This window comes from Manduca sexta, chromosome 16, assembly GCF_014839805.1.
Source record: "Manduca sexta isolate Smith_Timp_Sample1 chromosome 16, JHU_Msex_v1.0, whole genome shotgun sequence".
Lineage (NCBI taxonomy): Eukaryota > Metazoa > Arthropoda > Insecta > Lepidoptera > Sphingidae > Manduca > Manduca sexta.
Window position 1 is genome coordinate 2,131,879 of NC_051130.1, and position 27,768 is coordinate 2,159,646.

The 27,768-nt window shown below is 35.1% G+C and overlaps 2 protein-coding genes across 4 annotated transcripts in view; one reads left to right on the forward strand and one right to left on the reverse strand.

Annotated features, from left to right (window-relative positions):
• The window catches only part of LOC115444103 (protein prickle), a 423,151-nt gene that overhangs the window by 292,435 nt on the left and 102,948 nt on the right, over positions 1–27,768 (reverse strand). The window lies entirely within an intron of this gene.
• Positions 15,364–16,942, forward strand: LOC115446209 (uncharacterized oxidoreductase SSP0419). Its single transcript, XM_037439367.1, has one exon. The coding sequence runs from the start codon at positions 15,426–15,428 to the stop codon at positions 16,170–16,172; it is 747 nt and encodes a 248-aa protein (XP_037295264.1). The 5' UTR covers positions 15,364–15,425; the 3' UTR covers positions 16,173–16,942.

Sequence of the window (27,768 nt, forward strand, 5' to 3'; positions counted from 1 at the left end):
GTAGGTTAGCTAGGTTAGGGCTTTTATCGTCCTCACCGGTGTGGATCACAACCCGTTCCTCCCTTTATCTTTAATGAGATTATGTACATCATTGTATTTCTTCTTTCCCGCCAGCCCGTGCTTCTTTGTTTATTTTATAGTCGTTCATTTATTTTATGTCCAATATAAATTGTCTTAAGTTATATGTATTAGCGACTTCATTTAAATATTCTCATGTACCTTGACTTATCATAAGTGCAACTATGTTCGCCTACGTGATGAATAAAGCATTTTATTTATTTATTTTATAAATGCAAATAAAATAAAAAATATAATTATGTTAGGGGCCGTTCAAGTATTACGTAACGCAATTTTTGAAGATTTTTGACAGCCCCCACCCCCTCATGTAACGCGCCGTAACGTTTTCCCGTACGCCCCAACCCCCGCTCCAAAAGTTACGTAACTCTAAAGTGATTTTTTTTTTGTAATATTCACAATTAAATAATAAATTATAATATCAGTCCTGTATTATATATACTTGCCCACTGCTGAGCACGGGCCTACTCTACTACTGTGAGGGATTAGGCCTTAGTCCAGCACGCTGGCCTAGTGCGGGTTGGTAGACTTCACACACCTTCGAAATTCCTATAAAGAACTTCTCAGATGTGCAGGTTTCCTCACGATGTTTTCCTTCACCGTTAAAGCGAACGATAAATTCACAAAGAATACACACATGATTTTTTAGAAAAGTCAGAGGTGTGTCCCCTGGGATTTGGACCAGCGGGCATTCGTCTTGGCAGTCCGTTCCACACCCAACTAGGCTGTCGGCGCTATATATTATATTCACAATTATTTTACGCAAAATACCGGAAAGTCGCTAAAATACCTTTGTTATTGATTTAAAATTAAAAAACCAGTTACATAACGCTTTGTACGAAAACCCGCTCCCGCCCCTGTAACGCATCGTAACGTTTTACAAGATCCCCCAAAATTGCGTTACGTAATACTTGAACGGCCCTTTGAGCCTACTATATCTCGGGTCCTTACAAAGTCCTAACTTTATTCTAAAATACTTAGAACCAGCAATTCCTATGTTAATACACCGCAATCATCCAATTGTAGGTACAACATTATCAGGCATCAGGCGGTATCGAGCGAGGCATTGCAAGGTGCAATTAACCGCGCCGGGAACTGAACCGGCGACCGCGACCGGTCCGCGCCGCCCTCCCCCGCTCTCCGTACATCTAGATTTAGCTTACTAGTACCACTGTGATTGTGGACTTGCGCCATTGTTTCTTTTTTATTTATGTGGATTTTACTCGAAATATCTAGATTACGTGGGTTTCTATAAGTGATCATTTTTTAAAAATTATGAAACATTTAAGCCGCTTGCCTAATGATGCATGAATATTCATACATTACAATAATTGACGTATATTCTATATACACAAACGTCTATATAAACTATTTGTTCAAAATCTGGAGTTAGAACTAAATTTCGCTGCAGCGCTAAAACAACAACCTACGTATAAACGACTTTTTAAACATTCAGTGGTAAAACGCCTTAAATAGAGAATAAGTAAAATGGCAACCTTAACGGAATTACAGTACACTTCAGTTAAACATAGTACGTACTAGTACGTAGTACATATATTGATGATTACAATACCATTCGGTCTTTGAATGACAACAGTGCGTGGAATGCATCTTGGCGACACAAACAATAACTTAGTTATGTACTCACCCGAGCTGTGACATATTGGGTAAAGCCGCACCAGTTTGAACGACATTCTATCTATACTGATTTAGTATGTTTACGTGAATTTTCGACATCGAAATAAAACCAATTTTAAAATTTTAGTGTAAGATTTTATATTTAAATTGTCTGCCCACGTTTCGAAAACTATGATCCCCGTGACCAAGCAAGCTGCAGTCTTCGAAATTTCAGGAGAAAATTTAAATATAAGAAGCCGCAATAATATCCGAAAACTAGTTTTATTTGTATGAAATTCTATCCGCTAAAATTGAGCATTTATGTATCATATAAAAGTGACGAGATCATATTAAACGAAATGTCAAACAGTTTTGGATAATGTAGCTTTTATTCATAGGTAGTCTATCGTAGCGTTTATTTTCAATGAAGCGATTTTCTTTTAGCAATGCGAGTGTAACAAAATCTTACTACTTAATTCCTATGTCTTCCACTCCTACTCTGCTAAAAATAGACATAAAACTAAAATTGCCACGTTAATGTAACTTTTATTTATATGTTGTCTATCATAGCGTTTATTTTCAGTGACGCTGAATTTTCAAAATTTACTTTTCGCAATTCGATTGTAATAAAATCTAACTACTTGACCCCAATGTGTTCCACCCACACTCTCCTGCAAAATAAATAGACATAAAACAAAAATTGCCTAACTCCACACTATACGGAGTGGCACAACACACTACAGCCCGCTGGTGGTCAGTACGACATATTTATCACTCGTCAGTACATTACAGGCTTGTGGCGGACACGTCGCGTCCACAATGCGTTACTGTTCACGCCGCACACTGTCCGATACTGTCAGAAGTTCGTACTGCCTTCGTGTCCGTTATCTTGATATATTGATTTCCTTTGAAATGCATTTAGATAAGATATATTTAATGTATGGCCTCGTTGGTTTAGTGGTAATGGTAACAGGTACGATTTCTAGGGCGGGCAAAATACATATAATAAATACATATAATTTTAATTTAAAAAAAACACATGAGAGTTGTCCGGGATTTGCATCCGATATGGCGATAGGCTTCCCCAATATAACAATTATGGGACGAAAATATGTTCGCCAAAATATAATTCTTTTCTCAGCGAAACTTTTTGGGGATAAAGACGTTAACTTATGTATTTATCTATACATATTATTGGTATGGAGATAGTTAAAGACCCTGGGAAGGTTATAGACTATTTTATACCGGGACAATGTATAGCGGGATTTTTATCCCGGAAAATCCATTCACGCAGGCGAAACCGGGTGGAAAAGCTAGTGTAGTATAAAAGTAATTTTATGGCAGTGGTAGACAGGTCCCAGGTTCGATCGGGTTAAGCAAAAAAAATGGGTAAAATTTTCGTTTTTTTTAAATTTTATTTTACATTTTATTTATTTACCGCGATTGTCCACTACACCATCATTTTTCCCGTCAGAAAGTCAGAAATACACTCACGCACACGCCAAATTCGCATTAAATTACAAAATGAAAATAAAACCAAAATTTTTGGTCAAAATGTTCATTATTAACTTATGAGTTACGACACAATGACAACAAGGGTAAAGACTAGTAAGTATGTGGTTTCACGTAGTAACACAATATCTAGATGGCTATGATTACTATAGGTATATGTTAATTTTAATTAATAACCTTGATATTTATCTGAAAGGCTAATCAGTAAAAATAGTATGGAAAGAATTTACGTCATATGGTAATGAGTATAACTAATGATAATTTTTGCATATTTTTCGTTTAATATATTTTCTCAAAACAATTCCGTTTGACGTGACTGCATGCTTTCATGCTTTTAAGTTAATAATTATAATAATCTATGTAAAAAATCAAATAAAATCAAATCAAAACTAGTCCGTCGCGCGTCACACAATTTATCTGTTACTAAGATTGAATAAGCGGCGATAGCTTAGTTGGGTGTGGAACGGACTGCCAAGACGAATGTCCGCAGGTCAAATCCCAGGGGCAGACACCTCCAACTTTCAAAAAAAAAATCATGTGTGTATTCTTTGTGAATTTATCGTTCGCTTTAACGGTGAAGGAAAACATCGTGAGGAAACCTGCATGCCTGAGGAGTTCTCTATAGGAATTTCGAAGGTGTGTGAAGTCTACTAATCCACACTAGGCCAGCGTGGTCGACTAAGGCCTAATCCCTCTCAGTAGTAGAGGAAGCCCGTGCTCAGCAGTGGGCAAGTATATAATACAGGGCTGATATTATTATTATTATAAGACTGAATATGAGGCAAATAGATGCAGTATGGGACTTTGTTTTATAATATGCATTTTAAAACTTTTTAGGGGGAACAATTCCGTTATACATGTTTTTTGCGTAAGTTTAACCTTTTACTATACTATTAACATGGTTCAAATCTTCCCTGTTCATGAAACATTTTTCATAAATGCTCTGCTCGTATTGGCCATAGCGTGATGTTATATAACCTACAGCCCTCCTTCAAAAACGGGCTACTCAAAACACAAAAACTCGTCAGTTTGTACCGATAGTTCCTGAGCGCGTTCAGACAAACTTATATAATAGCTTATAGTATAGATAGATAGAAATAAATTTCGATACAACTTCACACTTTATCGATACAGTAAAGATCAAATACCGACATCAAATCAAATTAATAATACCGCCATCTATCGGTAACGAGTGCGATAGATGACACAATCGCGCTGATAGCATTTTATTTATTACTGAAGTTCAAAAAATTACAAAAAAATATATTCGCTCAAATGCTCCCGGATTACCGGCGTGGTAAGCCTTTCCCGCTACAAAAGCTAAAACACTGAACAACGCAAGCGCCATCTATTTAAGATATGATCATCTGTTTTAAATTAACATTAGCGAGGTAGAAAGTAGTTTATGTGTTAAGACAGGACATGGTCTACCCATGTACAAAATGTCATCCAAATCCGTCGAGTTGCTTACGTTCACTTCTAACAAACATAAACAGCCAACATTTTCTTAAACTGCATTTATAATATTAGTAAGAGTAAGATGACCATAACACAATAAGAGGTATCGAAAGACACCTCCTTTGTCCAAATCAGCCAAATAGGAGCCAGAAAGTATGGCAACATGCATACATACATACATGATAAAGTGTTAAAATCATTAGAATCCCTTCCTTGCTTTGTCGTAGTCGGTTAATAATAAATGATGTTTTGAAAACGATGAATAAATTGTATGCGGTCGGAGTCACATATTATGTAATACATCATTATATAGTAATATTTTCTAAACTTTGTAAGCTTCATTAAAACGTACTATCTTAATATTATCTTCAAACTTCAAATTTAAAATGTTTATCTTGTACTAAAAATATAAGTAAAATTTAAAAAAAATACACATTCAAAGACGTATAATCTGATAGAGTTACTTGGTTACAGTATTCAGATGCGCTGAACAGACCACAATCCCCAAATACATTAAAATTTTGTGCTCCGAAACTAATAACCATTTGGTAATAAATCGCTGTCTTATTTGAAATGTCCGTGTGGCAAGATGTCACAACATCCTTAGATATTAATACTAAAATAACATATGTAAAGAAAATATACTAATGTGCGTATTAACTTGCAAATAACAGTAGTACCCATAGGTATAATATGAACTGTTTTACACTGGTATTTTGCTATTTCACAGTACATTGAGTAACCATCTCATGAGTGCAAAATTGTTGTATGACAATCTTTCCAATGTCCGCTCTATATAATCTTAGAAATCTGACTATCACAGTTATGAAGCCCGCATCTTTGGAATTTAAAAAACTTAAATTGCTGACTGCCTTTATGGCGTATTATTGCCTGCTACAACAAATGCTCTGAAATCTCGGATTTGAATCCCAGATCAAGCAGCAATACTGACTTCTTCTGCTCAGTATCAGCCCGGAGTCAAGAATTCGTGTCCGATAGGGTAATAGACTCGCCCACTATTATATAATGGGATGGTATATACACTTAAAACTGAGGGCGCTATTTTAATGGACCATCATAAGATGACCCTTAGGAACAAACCCAATTATAACCGATGCACCACAACGAGTTCCCACATACCCGCGGATGCAAATTAACGCGAAGTGGATAGCATCACTGCGTGCGCGCATTACCACACAAACCGTAACGTCGGCCATTGTGGGCAGGTGTCGGCCGCTAACAATTTGTTTGGGCCTCGATAATTTTCTATTGTTTTCGTATTGAATGTGAATATTTTATTGAAATGTAAATCGATGCGAATGTTTGAAATTGTTTTAGTTCTGGTCGGTAAATGGTCGTGTAGTGGCGGTGTGTGGGTTTGGGTTAGAGTTCTAGGATTCGACTTTTAGGTCGGGCACAGTAGCGGTTCTTCCATAGAAGCCCAAAAGCCTGGCTTGCCCTAAAATTATTTGCACAAAACGGAATATGGAACAATAATCATAATTTTACGGTCGGTACAGTAAAGATAGAAAAGGGGTAGGCAGGGATGTAACTATGGCACCCACTTTTTGCCAAGGGCGTTTAACCCATAATGGACAGGAGACGAACCTATCGCCAAATTCGACACAAATTTGAGGCCTCAGGGTGATACTGAGTAGAAAAACCTAATATCACTTCTCCCTACCCAGGATTAAATCATAGGACCTAGAATAATTTCACGAAGACGCACCCCACTACTTTCCCTAATCACTTACAGTGGGGGGACGAGGGACGAATTACGTATCAAATAGCCGAACCTCGCGCCTCCTCCTCACTCTTATGCGAAACACTATTATCAAAACAAATGCGAATCACGCAAAACCCTCATGTGAACCATATGGGGAAAAAAATCACTTACAGTGTGCGTGAGTAGCATGAGTGCATACGCACACTACGATGCATAGCGCTAGGAAAAGTGCTTGGATCAGTCCTCTTACTCCACGGCAACCGGTAACACCGTCACTCAAAAGGTAGTGTGGCGCGTCTTCGTGAATGCAATGGTCTATAAAATATCTCACAAAATCAAACATGGAAAAATACCCAATTCCAGGATCTCGGACTGTACAATCTTGGTATAACGATGCAATCTGCGCATGCGCAACTATTTGCACACTGGACAATTGAGTGTTTAGCCGGCGCTGAGTTATTGAGTCTTTGTATGTAATGTATGAAGGCAGATGTTGCTAGCGGAATCTGCCTGACTTACTCTATTGTTCTTGCATAGATTCAAAAAGAATACAGAAAAAAATGTAAGGGTCAAAGTTACAATTGATTAAAATATGCCTTTAATGTATTAGTATATTTTATATTTATTTATTGTCTACATTTAATTTATTTACAATTCATATATGCCTACCTGCATATCAGGCACAATTTCCAGACTCCGGGATTCTAAGTAGAAATAGAAAAGAAAATTAAATTAATATTTGGCTCTCCTGTAAAGTTGATGTTTGTCTCTTATTACATTTAATATTTCCATCGTCGATAAATAAAATCACTTCTAATTTCAAAAAGTTAAACATCTGTATACCTAGGATTTGAACTGCGGACCCTTGGGGCAGCTCTTTAATTTACCGAAAACCTACACCAGCAGGTCGGTAACAAAGCCCAAACGCTTGCAGCCCATCCACACATTTGAAATCGTTCGGCTCAACAAACGTGTGGCACCGGCATCAGAATTAATGCAAACCAAATCTAATGCCCCATCCACATGAAATTGTTCAGCCATACAAACATGTGGTACCAGCATAACAATTAATAAAGCGAATAAACATCCTAACCGTTACTTTCGGTTACCATCTAGGCGCCACATAAATGGTAATTAGAAGTTGTACGAACTGCGTAGGGTTGGCACGCGTAGAAAATGCTGATAGAAACAGCAGCCCTGAATAACTGAGTAGTCTATCAGCAAAGCGAAGAATGTAAAGTGAATATTTTATGCAGATTTGGAAAATAAATATGGTACGAATGTCCCGCTGTGTACTGTTCTGGGATAAAAAATATTCCATATGTCAATCTAGGGCTTTGATTCGCAAAGTGGCCCATATGGACCCCACGGGAGACTCGGCCAGAGTGTACGTTGGCTGACAGAAAAGGGGGTTCACTATTCGTAAGCGGGGGTCCACGAAAATGTATCTGGTTTTGATAGTAAAAAACTAAAATGTATAACTTCGCCTGTCAATGTAGGCATAATATAATATTTTAAGAAGCTCAGCGACTGTTATATCTAGAAATTAAGCTGCAGAGGGTCCATCAGAACCAATAATATTAAAACTTATGCAAGACATATTAAATTAGTCGAAAACAACACGGTTTTACTCACATACTAAGTAGTCAGAATCACCGACCAGTTTCGACCTATTAAGTAGATCATCCTCAGGGGCGAGTGCTAAGAGGACGTCGCGTCGCGGAGGCCTCTCGGTCACTGCTCAAACCGTGTTGTTTTCGACTAATACATTAGAACCAGCAAAATTTTGAAACTGTTCTATTAGAAAAAAAATGGGAATCTCTGATGTGGGATGTAGCCTATATGTGTCCCAAATGTTATCCAAATCCGATCAGTTACGAAGTATACTGCTAATGTTCAAACATCTTATTCTTTTACATTTATAATATTAGTAAGAAGGACGATACCTGCAGTATTTGATAAAAAAAAACTTGTAATTACAGCGTTATAAATCATACATATCTATGACAATAGTAAATAAATGACTAGACACATTCCCAGCCTTCTTACTCAGTGACCATGAAGGATGCAGTCTTCGAAACGTCAGGAGAAAATAACAATACAAAAACCGCGATAAAGGCTGAAAAGTAGTTTTATTTCAAACATTCGCGTAAATATAATACTTCATTAACTGGACATAATTGTGAAGAAAATGATTCACCATACCATCTTGGAAACAATCTACTAAAAAAAAAAAGTGTTAATTGAATGTATTATATATACGTATCTTGTCACAACTTTGTATGTAATAAGGTTGAATGTCGTATCCTACTAATATTACAACTGCGAAACTTTGTGAGGATGGATGTATGGATCTATGTTTGTTCCTCTTTCACGAAAAATCTACTAAACGGATTTGGATGAAACATTACAGTAATATTGGTTATACATTAGAATAACACATAAGCTACAACTTATACTGATTTTTTGTAATTTGGTCATAATATAACGATATCAATTGCATAAGTCAGAAAAAAAATATCTTGGAAAACTCCTTCACGCGAGCAAAGCCGCGAGCAAAAGCTAGTGTTAAAATTTTACTACATTTTAGATAGGTCACTTGTCCATCTAGAATTGGCTTATACACGAAGTAAAGTGCAGACCCACCAGACAATGATTGGATCGTCTGAAAATAGTAACAAGGCTAGCTACTGCTTCTACATTAAAAATAACTATCAATATTATAAGCAAATAACATATATTTTCATTGCTAATATATTTTTTTTAACCATTCAGGGCGCTTACTCTTGTCACAGAGAGCAAATGTCAAATTTCTGGCGGCTATCATAATAAATTGGTAGCTAAGTACAAAAACTAATAATGGAAATAATTATTAAAAATAAATGTGTACTATTTTCCCCCAAATAGAGCGGGCAACCCTATCTAGGGCGAAAAAAACTATCAAATCACCAGTTGCTAAGTAATAATTAAGCCACTCAGCAAATTCTCAGCAAATACTAAATAATAATGGAGTAACTAAAAACTTAAACAAAGACTTTATTAAATCACTGCTTTAAATAAGCAATAAACGGATTCTGGCATTTATTAGGGATGTAAATAAATTGTCCCGAATGGGGAGAGTATTCGATGTAACAGTGGATTTACCAAGACAATGCGTTTAGCGCGTTACAACGCACCGAGCCGGGATTGAAAACCTATCCAGTTTTATTATTTACACGGATGTAGTTTCACTAGATCTTATCTTATAATATAATACCAGCCCTGTATTATATACTGTCCCACTGTTGGGCACGGGCCTCCTCTACTACTGAGAGGGAATAGGCCTTACTCCACCACGCTGGCCTAGTGCGGATTGGTAGACTTCACGCACCCTCGAAAATTCCTATAGAGAATTTTTCAGGTATGCAGGTTTCGTCACGATGTTTTCCTTCACCGTTAAAGCAAGCGATAATTCACAAAGAATACACACACCATTTTTTTTTTGGAAATTTGAGAAGTGTGTACCCTTGGGATTTGCACCTGCGGACATTCGTCTCGGCAGTCCGTTCCACACCCGCTAGGCCTAGTCTTACTTTTCTTTTTTTACGAGCACGGGAAAGTCACCCCACTGCACGTGATGGTAAGTGAAGTGAGGTTCAATAGATGTCGATTGACGAGAGATGATTACTCGACAGTCGACACAATTTTGCCGGTTGGATCCGGATATGCACAAGTTGAACCCGGAACGCGACACACTTTCGTGGGCCATATTACTTTTACTAATATAAATGCAAAAAAATGTGAAAATGTGTGAATTTTGTACGTATAAAAGTAAACGAGCAAACAACTGAACTAATTTTGATGAAATATAGCACACGGATAGATCGTTTTCTAGGTTAACACATAGGCTAATTGTTATTCCGGTGATTAACTCCCATGGGATATAATGGAGATTTTTAATTAGGTTTCTAAAATACATGGCGCAGGCGTCGTATCCTTTTTGTGGCGACTTGTAACGGGAAAGGTATATCTTATCTTAAATTTCTTATAACAGGTACTGCAAAATGTGTCTAGTGCTCATAATCATTAGCGGAGTGTGGTGCAGTACTGAGTCAACCATTAAAAGTTAAACGTCAAAAGTTTAACCTTGGCAATTTATTATTTATGTTAATATAATAAATTGTTTTGAGTATTTAAAGTGGGTATGTAACAAGTGTTTTGTCAAACATACTTGCTAAAAAATATTTACGGTCCCAAACACAAATTAAATATTAGAGTGACCGCACACCCAACAAAGATATTTTGTATGAATTTACTGACACATTTATTATAAACCATGTGACATTGGAATATAGGTATGCATTTGTGGTATTTATTTATTAACACTTTTTTATTCTTATGTTATAACCTATACGGTGTTTTGTTCTAAAAAGAAAAGATAGTGTTTTGACAATAAACGCCGTTAGCAAATAAAAGGCTTTTCCTTGCATACTTAATAATCACAATACAAAATATATTATAGAACTATAACCATACAAAATAGTAATACGTTAATTAACAGATACATTGTTGCACTTGTTTAAAGTTTGTTTACAAAGATTATATGACGGCAAGAATACTATATCTGTGATTTTTTAGGGCTCCGTACCCCAAAATTCCTTTTGACGTCCACCCTTATAGAATGACTTCGTTGTCCGTCTGTTTGTATGTCAAGAACCTTTCAGAGGAAGACGTACCAAGTTGAAATTTACATACTGGGATCTATTATCTATAGTCGCTTTTAGTTGTGAAAAATAAAACTTATAGGTCAACGCGACCAAAAATTATTACCGGTTACGTCGCATATTTTAAGATTTCACAAGATAATCAATACCTATAGATTACTTTCTAAAATCATGACATTTCGCAAGTAACTATCTTACAACAAACATAAAGAAAATAATCTGAAAACGGATTTGTACTTTAATAAAGTAATTAAACAATATAGTTGTTAATGGATCCCTTAATGCGCGAGCGCCACTCGCATTTATGCGGTTTTTTTTACTGCTCAATATTTCCTTCCAGGTTTAATTATGGAAATAAACTGCAGCAATTCGTAGTTTATAGCTATGAGCTGACCCTTAGTATGCAATAAACAACTTCGTCCTTTTCCGATATCCAATAAATATTACACAGACACAAACCAGTTATTATTTGTTTAATTACTTATGCATCAAATATTACAATAATACTTTGGACTGACCCAGAGGCGCAGTTGAATTACGTACTCTATATAACTGACTGAGGTCTCAGGTTCCATCCCCGGATTGAGTTAAGTGCTATTGGATCTTTGAACCCAGGAACTCAAAGCATTGTCATACCTGCAATGCCAATACGCCACTGATGCAGTCTGTTGCATCTAAATATTCTAATAATGATTGCTCCTGCGCAAAGGCTAACTAATCCAAACGTCAACAGCAGATCCTTCGTTAACTAAAGGACTCTTAACAGCAGTGTGAGGTCAACAACACTACCCTCTCCCGGGGAAGTCCCTAACTATGATATCAGGACATTTCTGGCAAATATTACTGCGACCGTTGACCGCATTTTGCGTTCGCGGAATACGAAATAATATAATAATATTTACCTCTAAACATGACTAATTTCTTAAGACTTATTGCTATGGTATACCGTCAATACATTATTATATTGGGTTTGTAGAACAATAGCTTTCAAAGCGAAATCATAAATCCTCCTGAAGACTTTGTGATAGGATATATTTTATATACGATAGTGACCACCGTACACAAGGAGTTACAATCCGCCATAGTGGCCGACATAATTGTGTCGACTGCCGAGGATAATCGATATTATTGAACCTCAATTCATTTACCATCAGGTCCAGTAGGGTCACTTTGCTGAACAAATATAAATAAAAGAAGCGGTCTGTCATAAACGGTAATACTCTATGCATTATATTTAAAAAAGTGTGTTGCGACACACATTGCAATGCAAATGGAAGGAGAATCTCGTTTTACTTTAATTTATTAGAATACTAGTTGACCCGAGAGACGTTGTCCCGTCTTAACTATGAATTTGCAGCGCGCATTCTGTCAATCGCTGACAGTTATTTCAAACAATTGACAGTTATATAAAATTTATATTTTCGTAAAGTTTTCTTAAATTTTCTAATTTTCCGCGCAATTTTTTGATTTTTTTCTTTCATAAGAACCTTCTCCTGACAATAACAAAAAAAAATAGTGAAATCGGTCCAGCCGTTATCGTATATATATTTATTGGTATCTATCTATCTATCTATATATATATATATATATATATCAAAACATGTACTTCTAAGTTTTCAGTGCATATCTTAAGCATTTTTCTAAAGACTATAACGAATTTACTGAATTTAAATTTCTGTCAAAATAAACTTACCATGAGGTCTCGCTTGTTTCTTTAGACGCGGCAAGACAAGTACAAGTTATTTGCCTGATTCCAAAATTTATTTCTGTCATGAAAGATAGCAAGCCCGTGGCCATATCAAAGCCATTGGACCTAGATATGCCATATTTCCGACTACAATATAAAAAATCCTTCGTAACTAACCGCATCCAGAAACATAAATCTATGTTATAAATAGTTAAACCTAAATGTGCCATATTTACTGCCGACTACAATATAAAAAATCCTTCGTAACTAACCGCATCCAGAAACATAAATCTATGTTATAAATAGTTAAACCTAAATGTGCCATATTTACTGCCGACTACAATATAAAAAATCCTTCGTAACTAACCGCATCCAGAAACATAAATCTATGTTATAAATAGTTAAACCTAAATGTGCCATATTTACTGCCGACTACAATATAAAAAATCCTTCGTAACTAACCGCATCCAGAAAGATAAATCTATGTTATAAATAGTTAAAGTGTCGCGGGGTAAAATGGCCCAATGAGGCACAAATCTTGCGAATCTCAGCCGGGATTAGCGAGTGGGGAAAGGCGGGACGCGCCGGGACGCGCCGGGACGCCACTTTCTACATAAAATGCAACATACGGCAGGATATTGCGTCCGTACTCGTTGTGTTTATTTATCTATTGGTGTCTTTTAAAAATGGAAACTAAAGATTATTGTATGAAATATTTAGAAAATCAATCTAATTAGTATTCCAAACCCAGCCATGGTAACATCAATTTGTGGAGTTGGTATTTGTAGCAGATATGACCTTATTACTAAAGCCTGGGATATAGGGTTGTCAATTATGAAATATTGTATGAGATTTTGTAGATCAATAGGCTTTTGTAATGGCAGTTTCAATAGCCTTATATTAAACCTTAAGATTCAAATGGCGATACGGTAATAAAATATAATTAGTGTGCTTATTGCATCCAGTGATGTGACTTATCTAAGATACAAGAATTTGAAATACAGATACAAGATACAAAATACGTATTTTCATCTTGTATCTAAAATACTTTTTTAGAAAGGATTTTGTATCTTGTATTTAAATACTTTTGTTTAGTATCTTAGTATTTTATAAATACTTTTTCTGATAAAATACTTTAGAAAAAGTAGAGATTATTTGGTGTCGTTTATAAAATAAATGCGTAGAACTGACCGAGCCGTCCTTGGACACTATACTTGAGGAAAAATTAATAGATAGAGACTCTTTCTTTCTACAAATTTCACCGGCTGTTATGAATAGTTATGATTGATTTGAAATCAGTTATTTTTCGTTTACTTTTGTGAAATTGGAGATCGTAAATATGGAAACGTAAGCTTTATTTTATTCAGCTACTTTATCTATTTCTATACTATATACTTCCTTTCGATCCGATCCGTTTTTTTAAATGAAGTGGGTACCAAAAGAGCGTAAAGAATATGTAAAAGAACTTATACTGACTGAAACACGAAAAATAAATTGATCTGAAAAAACAAGAATCTGATATTAAATAAGTGAAAGGATGAATCTTATTACATCTTTTTAGCGGATTCTGATTCCTCTATTGCAAGTGGCGAAAACACGGGGTCTCCTGCCAGCGCTGCTGACTTAGAAACATTGCAATACCTTAATAATAAAGACATAAGCCTAAAGAGCTTAAATACTTACACTACAATAAAAAAAAAAAAAAATTAAAATACACTTGTTTGCCGAGCTCTGCCTCTGTGGAACGACTTTTTTCTTATGGGGGTATGATCATGTGGCCTCATCGAAGGAAAATGAGTGATAAGATGTTTGAAGAGCTGGTTTTGTTTAATATAACTTAAAATTAAAATAATTATTCTTGTGATCTATAATGATGATCTATAACAAACAAATTTAAATTCAAATGTTGTTTTCTTACAAAAGTACTTTGTATTTTTTAAAAAGTATTTATAAGATACCTATTTTGTATCTAGTATTTCAAATACCTTTCTCGAAAGTATTTTGTATCTGGTATCTGAAATACTTAATTTAAAAGTATTTTGTATTTTGTATTCCAGATACTTTGTACAGGGTATTTTGTACATCACTGATTGCATCAAACAAAACGATAATCAAATGTTTTTCAGTACCTTTATTTACTAATATCTACTTTTTTATTGCTAATAAACAATTTTTATAGCAGTATATTATGTTTATTACCATATGAACAACATTTTAGTCGTCAAACGCCTTCAAAGTCGTCATTCAATTATCAAAAAATTAGTGACTCGTACATACAAAATATGACTTAGAACTGCAAAATGCAAACAATTCTGCAAGTCAAATTATTAATATACGCAGCATTTTCCTTAAACTTAATATTCTATACCCACAATAATAACATAAATATTATATATTTACCTGCAATAAAATATAGTAAATCACGGCATGAAATATACACTGCAAGTCAAAAGCCTCCTATGAATACCGTATGAACTTATTTTTAACTTTCTTCATAAATTCCAATTAGCTACTGACTTGAATTTCAATATGGCTCGGATCCTCATTATAACGCATATATAAATATAAAGTTCATATTCAGCGTATATATATTTCTGCGGGAGATAATCCACTGCAGTTTGCGTTGAAACATTAGAAGTTACACAACATGAGTTTCGAGAATAAGGTTGTGATCATAACGGGCGCCAGCTCTGGCATCGGCGCGGTTACAGCCACATCGTTTGCGAAACAACGTGCCAGTGTAGTCCTTGTTGGCCGAAACGAAAAAAGACTGAGGGAAGTCGCAAAAGACTGCGAACAATACAGCAAAACGCTTATAATTAAAGCAGATCTATCTAATAGCGAGGAAATCGAAAACATTATCAAACAGACGATCGCTAAATTTGGAAAACTGGATATATTGATCAACAATGCCGGCTTTTTGGCATTTACTAAGGTGCTGCAAGAAGACATGATGGAGGTCTACGATAAGGTAATGAACACCAATTTGCGAGGCACGGTCCATTTGACCAACCTCGCTGCACCTTACCTGGTGAAGACTAAAGGAAACATCGTCAATATTTCAAGCATTGCTGGTCTAAGTCTCATAACTCCTGAATACATTATCTACAGCGTGTCTAAGGCTGGTATGGACCACTTCAGCAAATATGTGGCAGCAGAGCTAGCCCCCCACGGGGTCAGGGTGAACACAATCAACCCTGGACCGGTCAGGACGCCGATCTTCGACGTGCCAGATGCACCTCATGACGCAGAATCCTTAGGGAACAAGACCGCCCTCAAGCGACCCTCTGATTCCCAAGAGATTGCTGATTTGATTTTGTTCGTCGTTGGAGAAAAAGGTAAAAGCATGACCGGCTGTAATTATGTGATAGATAACGGATTTCTTCTTAAATAGTAATTGTATATTTTTTAATTGTCATTTAAATATTTAGAATAGTACCTATGTACGTACACTTACATTATCATAATAAAGCAGTGAAAAATTACAAGAAAATATTGGTGTAGGTACGTATATGTGAATATGATACCAGTTTTATATTTAAATTTAAAAACTTTTTAACAAAGCCAGCAATAATACAAGGACACCAAAAATATACAAAAAATATATCTATTAATATAATAGATACAATAAAGCACGTATATATACATAATTTACTAAAACGGGCACTAAATCCATAGTTTGTTGAATTAAGTGATTATTGTTTGTAGAGAGTAGGCAAACTAATGGAACGCCCACAGAGATGTTTCTATTGTGATGAGGAACCCGTTCGAAGATTGTGTATTGGAATTTGAAATAAACATTTTCGACTATTTTCATATTTCCTAATAAGTTTCATAAAAAGTGGCATGCATTTAAAATACGTATAAAGTTCTTTTCCCCTTTACCTAAATTGTTAGCATATGTAAATATTATTACACAGAAATCTATGATTTATTTTCAATGTATATTGTTATATTAAACATTTGTTACTATGTATATTGTGTACGTACAAGAGGTTAGATCAAGCAATCATGTTTGCCATTTGTATGCCTTCATTAAGTTTGGCATATTTCCAACTAAGCCGGTATTACTCAGAGAACGTCAGTGAGCACAATGTTTGAGAATATTATATTATTAATGGACTTGCATTTTTGTGTTTTGAAAATAAATATTATCAGATGGTACTAATTTATTTTATTTTAGTATTTAGTACACATAAATATTTGTTCAGTCTTCGTTATATGTTATAATATACTATTGTTTTCATTTTTTATATTTTCACGCTTGTTTTGGTATATACAATAATAAAAACATTTTACATTATTTCCTTTGTCTCTGGCCAAAAATCAATAAAGAATTGAAATTTATTGTGCGCATACATTAATGCGAACAAATTTGAACATTACAAGAAAATGGTGTCAAAATAAATATAATATTATTCATCATTATTTAAATATCATTGATATATATCTAATAATGAAATGACACATCCTTTATCGTACCTGTTACCATGGCAATATTTACTTTCATAATATTAAAATTAAGTCAAAATTTGTAAACATGTTTCGATCTTCCTACAGAGTAACTACCAACGAAACTACTGAATATTTGGCACATATTTCCGAATACATTTATTAAGTAATTTTTACTCCGAATAATTACATACTGACACATTGACTATAATACCAAAAACTTGCATGCGTGTATAAAAATTTAATGAAAACTTAGGAACATTTCGACGACTTGATATTATTTAAAATATTAATGATATATGTTATAAATAATCCACTCAGTACTAAATACATATACTGAATCTACACTATGCAAACTACACTACAAATCAGAGATTGCAAAATTTATACCAATCCATGAAAATGCTATGTTTATTTTGTTTTTTTATATTTTATATGGTTTACAATAGTTTGTTACCATTGTCCATGTTTTATGTGGTAAAATGTTTTATTAAATAATTTATTATGTAAGTAAATAAAAACAAATAAAAAAACAAAGTCGAATTCCACGTTGACTAAACTCATGTGGCATAATTTAAAATACTGTAGATACGAATAATTGCAAAATCTCGTAAAATAAAAACAAAATATCTATACTAACCTACAAAACAAATTGTTAATAGTGTAAACATAACGACGGGTGAAAGGCAAATTGACTCTACAGACTTTTTTTTACGACACTAAGTTTCATACATATTTAAAATCAGCACTTTTGTCTATGTTGTTTAACCTGTTTAATTTTTTCGAATAAAATGTCGCTTAAGTAAATTAGCCTTTCGACCGTCAATATAATAATAATAATATCAGCCCTGTATTATATACTTGGCCACTGCTGAGCACGGGCCTCCTGTACTACTGAGAGAGATTAGGCCTTAGTCCACCACGCTGGCCTAGTGCGGATTGGTAGATTTCACACATCTTCGAAATTCCTATAGAGAACTTTTCAGATGTGCAGGTTTCCTCATGATGTTTTCCTTCACCGTTAAAGCGAATGATAAATTCACAAAAAATACACACATAATTTTAGAATAGTCAGAGGTTTGTGCCCTTGGGATTTGAACCTGCAGACATTCGTCGCGGCAGTCCGTTCCACACCCAACTGGGCTATCGCCGCTTCGTCAGTATATTGATAAAATATACAGATAGATAATTTAACTGAAAAAAGTAACTATTTTTTTCTTTGTTTGCGCTCTACTGTAAATTAACTATTTTGCCGATAACCCTTTTTAGTTTGCATACGTCCATAGGTCGGTAATATGACGATATAGTATAAACGCTGCGATTTAACATTGACTTCCTGTGCGTATGTTTTCATACTAAGGGAGCGGGGTTAGGGCGCGTCCACGCTCGCAAGATTGTCTGATTTGCATTCCGATGTAATCAGCAGACCTTACCGCATCGTTGTGCAGAGCCTTACCTGAAACAGAATAGATAAATTCAATTGAAAAACAGTAAAAAAATACAACGGAAAAACAAAACTGTCAAAGTCATAGGGAAATGTAAACACGTAATTACGTTTATTTGGAAGGAATATTACATTTATTTATGTAAAAAACCAAATTACGGAGCCCATTTTGAATAAATATCTACCGGACTAATCTGGAAGTAAATTCTTTCAAAAAGAAAGAACTTTCCAAATCGATTCGTACAATCACTACATAGTATAAAACAGAGTCGCTTTCGCTGTCCCTATCTATGTATGCTTAAATCTTTAAAACTACGCAACGGATTTTGATGCGGTTTTTTTTAATAGATAAAGTGATTCAAGAGGAAGGTTTATATGTATAATAATAACATCCATTAAATAGTCAGCATTGCACCCGTGCGAAGCCGGGGCGGGTCGCTAGTTCAATATAATAACAAGTCATTGCGGTGGTACCTACTCAGACTGCTTCTCGCATACGACCGCCTTACAAGCTGTCTAGTCCTTGACACTGCGAATCGGATCAGTAACGTAACTCCAATAAAACCATAAAACAGTAATAAAATAATAGCTATTAGGTACATTCTTGTATTAAATACTACAAAGTAACTAATCGACTCTGCCTCGATCAACTGCGTCGGTGGCGTAGTTGTAATCGTACACGGTATGAATACGACTACTGCGCTGAACTCCTAGGTTCGAATCCCGGGCCGGGCGACAAAATTATTGTGACTGGGTTTTTCCATCTTAAACCATTACTCAGTCACAGCTCGGAGTCGGGAAGTTGGCGGTGTGACACCCCCGTGCCTCGGAAAACACGTAAAGCCTGTCCTGCGCTTGGAATAGTTTGGCTGGGCGCGCGTTCCCTCCTTGCTATAATCCTGTGTTTTTCCGCCAAGATGAAGAAAATAACCGTCTGTTGCCATTCGAAACTCTATCTGGACGACATTGGGCTTACCATCAGAAGCAACGCAATAACTATATCACGCCAGAATAAAAAAAAAATGTTGGATCGTTAATATCTTCTGCCTACCCCAGAAATAGAAAAACGTGAAGTTATGTTAAAATGTCTGTAACAGGCTAGAGCTACTGGCATTATAACTAGGCCCCAGCCTTCGCTTATAAAACCACTTTCCACATAAATAAAAAGCCAGCATAGGTAGTCCTTCATAAAAATTCATTTCCAACACAATGGGCATGAATTGGTGTCGATGGATTCTGAGTTCCCGGTAAAGGTGCCTTTCCTTTCATGTGGTAAATGGAGATACGAGCTGCCTATACTATACTATATTATATAGGCCGGCCCTTCATGAGATGGACCGACGACCCGGTGAGTGTTGCCGGAGTCCTATGGATGAGGACGGCCCAGAACCGGTCCCTGTGGCGCTCAATGGGGGAGGCCTATGTCCAGCAGTGGACGATTCCCGGCTGAAATGATGATACTATACTATATACAGGATCATTTTGACATCGCGTGTATAAATCAAATCACATAGATACTCGTCGTTATCTCTGGTAACATTGTGCCAAAAATAATTCATGAATACGACTATTTTCACCAAAAAGCCCGATTTTACTTTTCAATTTTTATGGTATTCATTTGGTGGTTGTTTTTCTGGTTATTTGATAATTTGATAGTTTAGTGCAATATAACATATGAGTCAGTATTTGTGATTGAAAGTGTGATGTTGCCGCTGCGACGAATTCTTATAGAGTATAAGAGATAAGCTTACTTCTCGGAGGTTTGCAGAAAGACATCTAATGTGAGCAATCCCACCCTGATTCCTTAGCCTTCAATCACTTAGATAAACGTGCATATAGACTGTTAGGCAAAGTGCATTTACAATTGGTAGACATTATTTCTCTAGTGCATAGGAACGTTAATAAAATCGAATAAAAATAACCTCGCATTTTTATTATCCTACCTAAAACCAAATTAAAGCCGGGGTTTTACGTCAAAAGTAGTCCATTAATTGTAGCAGCAATCTTACTTTATATACATAAAACGATGCCGAAAATAACATGGGGATAAAATATACAGAAATAAAACAGTATTACAAAACTAATTGCTGTTCGTAAATAATATTCGCAGAACTCGAGTCCCCATTATTCTTAAAAGTCAATGGGTTGACAACCACAATTTATAATCTATACTATTATATAAAGCTGAAGAGTTTGTTTGTTTGTTTGAACGCGCTAATCTCAGAAACTACCGGTCCAAACCGAAATATTCTTTTTGCGTTGGATAGCCCTTTGTTCGTGGAGTGCTATAGGCTGTATATCATCACGCTATACCCAATAGGAGCTGCGCAGTAATGGCTAATCTCAGGAACTACCGGTCCAAACTGAAAAATTCTTTTTGCGTTGGATAGCCCTTTGTTCGTGGAGTGCTATAGGCTATATATCATCACGCTATACCCAATAGGAGCGGAGCAGTAATGGCTAATCTCAGGAACTACCAGTCCAAACTGAAAAATTATTTTTGCGTTGGATAGCCCTTTATTCGTGGAGTGCTATAAGCTATATATCATCACGCTATACCCAATAGGAGCGGAGCAGTAATGGCTAATCTCAGGAACTACCGGTTTGAACTGAAAAAATCTTTTTGTGTTGGATAGCCCTTTATTCCTGGAGTGCTATAGGTTATATATCATCACGCTATGACCAATAGGAGCAGAGCAGTAATGAAACATGTTGCAAAAACGGGGAAAATTATTAGTTTTGGCAGCTTCCGTTGCCTGCGCTGCGTAAACGGTTAAAGCTATGCAACAATGATGTATGACGGGATTGTTCCACTTAAAAAGTTCTAAAAAATATATTATAAACCAAAGTCCCCCGCTGCATCTGTCCGTTTGAACGTGTTAAAGTCAAAAACTACCCAACGTATTAAGATGAAATTTGATATGGAGACAGTTGGAGACCCTGGGAAGAACATAGGCTCCCGGGAAAATATATAGCGTGACTTTTGTAACGGAAAACTTTAGCCCGAAAAACTTTATAACGCGGGCGGAGCCGCGGGCAAAAGCTAGTGTCATTATAAGTCAAAGTAATTATTATATTATTGTTATGTACTAATTAAATGACGTATACGCTTTCAAAACGTCGGAAGAAAATAATATAAATAATCGCGACAACATCTGTAAATAGTTTTAATTCAATGTCTAACATTCGCGTAAGCATAAGAAATCATTATTTCAGATGACGTAATTAATGGGTACTGGCTTTACATCAAGCGAACGGCTTACTCGTCTTGTAATTCCATAAACAAGAGAAATGAGTAATCAAACTAATTTTAATCTGGTAGAATCTGGTGGGAGAATTACACTACTACTACGCTAAGAGAATTCAACGCAACAGCATCACTCTTTCAGTCAGAAATACACTCTCGCGCAAGCCTTATTCACATTAAACTACAAAACTACCAAAAAAAATCAGAAATGTAAAAACAAAATTTTTGATGCTGATATTCGTTATTCATGATGATTACTGGCAAAATACAAGCAGAGGTAAAGACGATTATTTAGTTTTATTTATTAACGCAATGTCAAAATGACCCTGTATATAGAAACTAAAAACAATTCCCATAAAAATAAATACAATTTCTTTCGAGTGACATCTTCACGCAGTCATTACAATACAATGGAACTTCGCGCCACAATTATTATATTTGCAAATTCCCTTATTGCGTGGCGCCTCTGCCGACCCTTGTAAGGCCATAGCGTTTTTATAAACCACTATTGTTTTCTCACGTTAACAAGAAATATCTTGAAAAGGTTATTTTTTCTATATTTTTTTATGTGGTTGATGCTTTGGACTGCATTTCGATGGTCAGTGGTTTTTATTTTTGATCTGGTTTGGAAATAATCTGATATTCTGCGCAGCGGGTTATAGTGGTATAATCTTTCTGTGGACTTTTTGTCCACAGCACAAATAGACTGAAGTATGTACACCTGTGTCATAGAAATATAATATACACCAATAGTCTTTAAATAGCAAAAAAAGAGTGTGACTTATAAATTTTACAATTTTTGTTTATATGTAAATTATTTTTATAATTACGCTCCTTTTATCCCTAAACTTTATTTCTTTCCCCAAAGATTGACAGTATTAAATACTACCAAGGGGCCGACGGTATTGTATCGACTAGCGAGGGACAATCATCTCTCGTCAGTCGACAGTCGACACTATTTGGAGCAGCATAAGTGCAGAGTGTTCACTTTGGCATACACGCATAAAAATACAAAAATACATGTCCAACGACAGTCTTAAAGTCTGGTATATCTAGTTACTAGGCTGACGAATAATACTAGATTTCTCAGCTATTCCACGGGTATTATCAAGTAGTAAATCTGCTATGGTAGTAAAATGTTTGCCAATCCAAACGGGACGCCGACTACCAACGCCATCTAGTTTGCATACCGTTATACTATATTGTGCGGTACATGAATAATGGTATTTTTTTAATATGTACATGGCACAGTGATACTACTGCATCTGATGGGAAGTGAAATATTGCGTAATAGAATGTCGACTGACGAGAGATGATTGCCCCTCGACAATCGACACAATTATACCAGACTGTTGAAAACGGATATACACAGGCTGCTGCCAGAAGTGGATACACTTACATGTGCCACTGTGGCGGGTTTTAACACCTTGTGTACGGTGATCGCTATCAAAGCAAATATAAAATATTTCCTACTACCAACATTTTTTTAAACATGCAAGACTTATGTTATTCGTGATAATCTTTAGATCGAAAGGTTAATTGGTACTATTAACAGGTGAGTAATGTATTCTGTACGGTGTTGCCACTGTTTATGTGTGGTCGTATCGCTTACCATCAGGCGAACGGTATGCTCGTCTCGTCATTCAAATGCAATCAAAAACGGTAAGTTTGATTATAACGACGAATGTCTGAAACTACTGATTCGATTTAAAATATTATTAATAAGTAGGTATTTTCTTCTAATAATCCTGAATTAAAACATTTTTATCCCAGTAATTTGCTTCAGTGGAATAAATTGTAACTTTTAACCCCGTTGACATAGATGGCGCTAGCGTCGAAGTGGTGCTATGAATCGCTATCGAATTTTAGGGACTTTAATAGCAGGAAAGGCTTTACACGCGGGCAATTTATTTGATAACATGTAACTCTGATCCTTACAGCCATACAAACAGAAATTATTCATAATAATATGTTTTATGCTTGCAGCTATAACGCCCAAATACTTGTACCGCGTCGTCTCTCTAGCGTCAATGATTTTCTTATTCAAAGCGTTTCGCAAAGGACCGATGCAGACAAGTCAAGGGTGTGGGTCTTATAACTTAATCAAATCGATACTTAAATGTGAGCTGTTTAAAATAGGACCAATGAGTCTGGCTTTCTTTGGTTTTACGATGCTAATTTGCGTATAACTGTCGCTAAGCAGGCGCGGATTTGTTCAAATGATATTGTAGCCAGTGAAAATGACAGTATGAGAGTTAATATTTATTTATTTATTAATAGACACATCAACGATTTGTCACAGAAAAATACATATGGAAGATCCACAATATAAGGTTTTTTTTTAATTTATTTATTACGGCTCTGGAAACAAGTCCATTGAGCCCGTCTTCCATAAAATACAATTTCTTAGAATTATTCATGTTGCAAGTTTTCTAATTTTAGACTAAAAATTACAATTCTTCAATCGTAGATCGCACGTACTGGAACATTGGTCGATAAAATATCTTCTTCTTCAAACAATATAAGGTACCTATTCTAAGTGACAAATCTTTACAGGTGTATACAACACTATTGGCTAAGTATTTTTTTGTCTAACAGAAAATTGCAATCACATATTAATTATCATTTACAAAATAAATACAAAATTAAAATCTTTTAAAACTATAAAATTATAGCTTAGTCTAATTAAATTAATATATTAATATCTCAGAATGATTAGTGCAGGGGCCCTATTTACTATCTTATTTATATCTAAACCTATTCTTATATATGCCACACGTTATTTTGACAATGCTTAGCAAGCTCAACACACCGCGTCGTGTTAAAGACAACAGAATTTGTTATACAGAACATTCTACGCTTATTTCTAGAAAATGTAACACGTCGGTCTTACGAGTTTATACTAACATAAAGAAATGCCCCTGTGCGGTGTTTTGTCGTATTTTTCATTTCAAATCTAGGTAGTGCTCATGATTTGCAGTCTTCATCGTCGCTAATTATAGGTATAAAATAATAAACTCACGTCTTTCCAAATGTCGAAAAAAATTAAACCATACTTACATTATCAATGCGCAAGTCATTCTGTTTCCGGAACGTTTTCACTGTTGAACAACTGAACCGATATCCATGAAAATTGGATGAAGATAGATTGAGACTCTGGGAAGGTCATAGACTACTTCTTAGTGGGATTTTTATTCCGTAGAAACTCATTCACGCAAGCGAAACCGCGAGCAAAATCTAGTATCCGTTCGAAGATTAACTGACTTAAATTCCACAAGCCATCTACAAGTAAATTGCTTTAAAGCCTTCATAATTAAATAAATGAATGTACAATGCAATAAACACATCTTAATTTTCATTTTAATGGCAGAACGACAAGCTTTAATGAAGGTATTTTTATGACCTCATTCAGTGATGAACGGTTGATAGAAATTCGTCTTTCGGCTCAAATTAACATACTTAATTGACTTTGATCAAACATTTGTCCAAAATTTTAATGTAAGCAAAAGCTTCAGATAAATTCTTAACAGCCATTAATTTAATATTTGATCGAACATTACGTCGATTTCCGATAAAAAATATATATTGATTAAGTTTAAAACGCTTAAAAAAAATATTTTTTGAAGTGGTTGATTAAATTTGATAAGAATTTAATTAATGAATTACGACCTAGTTATAGGTAGTATTAAGATAAAATTATTGGCCAAAATATATTTGTAATAGGTGCATCCAAATATAACCTTTTACAATAACTTCGTACAGACAAAGTATAATTGTTTGAAAATCCCTGGGGAAATGATTTAAAATTCAGCTTCAAGAAGCCGATTTAGACTAACTTACTATTAGCATATTTAGAACAACATCTTTTTATTTTTAAAGGCAGAAACCTATACTGATCTCAAATCAGTGACTATAATCTTATTAGTTTTAACCGAATTTTCGGTCAAAATGTACAGCACTATGCAAACATGCCCGTTAGCATACGAAATGCCGTTCTGACTCGAAACGCACCCCTGAGTGTTATTAACTACCCTGTAATATTCATAGGGTGATGATATGTTGTGCAGGTAGAATAGTAATAATAATCCAATTACAATTTTATGATGCTTTGCAGTTCACGGTACTATATCGTAAGCAACTGAAAAGTAATCGTAATGAAATGAACTAAATAATAATACACATAATTTTCATTATGATGATAAAATTATTTGACTGTATAGCATTTTCAATAACGCGTCATTTCGTATTTTTTATTTGTGCGCCATTTTTTTCAAAACAATATATTCAAAAATGAAACGTCTATTCGGCCAGACACCACCTACAAAAAGATTATAATAACCAGATTACACGGACCAAAAAGGTTAACAAGCAATAAATTCGCATTTACCAAATATTTTACCAATACAATAAAAATGTTAATATATCTTGATCGAACAATAATCCGAAACATTTTATCTCAAGTTCCGCTGTAATATATTGTTATGAATGTAGCGTGGGCGACATTTATTGAGCCATCTTTGAAGCTGTTTTAAATGTTTGTGGGTCAATAACTTGATAGTAACGGCTTCTTCACACGAATATGTTAACTATAATCGGTCTCTGAGATGGAAACATTCATCGATCAATTTTAGTCTTCAATAGATTTACTTGCAGTAAAACTTGAGGAGTTGGAATAGGTATTGTTAGTTAAGATATTTTTTCTGTTAAGCAATAGTTTGTGTAAGCACATTGTAGCCATTGTGATACTAGATACTATGGAAACTATTTCTAATGTCTCATAAATGGTAATGCCAGTATCATTTATTTATATAATAATATTATTTGCCCAAAATTTCTGGAACATATTTGAAATATATTTTGCAAAATACTAAAAGCAAGTTGTGTTGCTTGCGCGGTACGACTGTACCTCTGAAGTCTCACTTTCGAATCCTGGGTAAAAAGATATTAAATTTTCCTGCTCTGTATCAACACGGAGTATGATATATATGCCAGATATAGCGATAGGCTCGCATCCTATTACCGCATGAAAGGAATAAATATGGCGAAGAGTGGTTGCACCAATTACTTCTCTGCCTATGCCCTCGGTGATAGAAGGCGTGTACGTGTGTTAAAGCTAGTAAATGCAAGAAGAGTCGTATTTACCAGCTATCTGATTATAAAACACTTACAATTTTAAATAATACTTTTAAATCATACTCTTAGTAAAATAATGACCTATTCCAAAATTCTTTTTGTGGAAATCGTCAAAAAATTTATTTCTGTTTGCAACCTCTTTTCCTTTTTTTTCATGCTATATGTTTCATTGTTGACCTATCTTTAAGTTAATTTTATAGCAACTTAAAAAGGGTCGTAAGCAAAAATTAGTTTTTTGACGCTTCTCACAAATTAACAATTTTGGAATAGGTCATTATTATATTAAGAGATCGAAATATTTTTAAAATGAAAGCGTATAAACCAAACAAAAGTTCAATATGCAATCGTTAGCTGGTTATAAAGCACGCAGCGGGCGGCTAGTGGAGCGCAGGTTCGATTCCGTGCCGCGGTCCCGTGCCGGCCCGCTATTAATTACAACCGCCTGATAACTGCACCGCTGATGTTATGGAAATGGAGTTTATTATTATAGAAACATTTTTCAGAAAGTATAATGATGGCTTGTTTGATATTTGTTTTTGTTTCTCTTTATTTGTTTAGAGACTTTGAGTCTCTTAGGAGACTATGCCAGCCCCATAGTAAAAGAAACAATAGTACAAATCATTTTAAATTAATTACAACTTAGTATATAAAAGAACAGCTGCGTCAGATTGAGGCTCTGAGAGAATACTCTGGAAGATGCCAATGTCCTTAAAG

Excerpts from the sequence above, each read along its gene's own strand:
- LOC115446209 (XM_037439367.1), top strand. The coding sequence starts at position 15,426 with ATGAGTTTCGAGAATAAGGTTGTGATCATAACGGGCGCCAGCTCTGGC.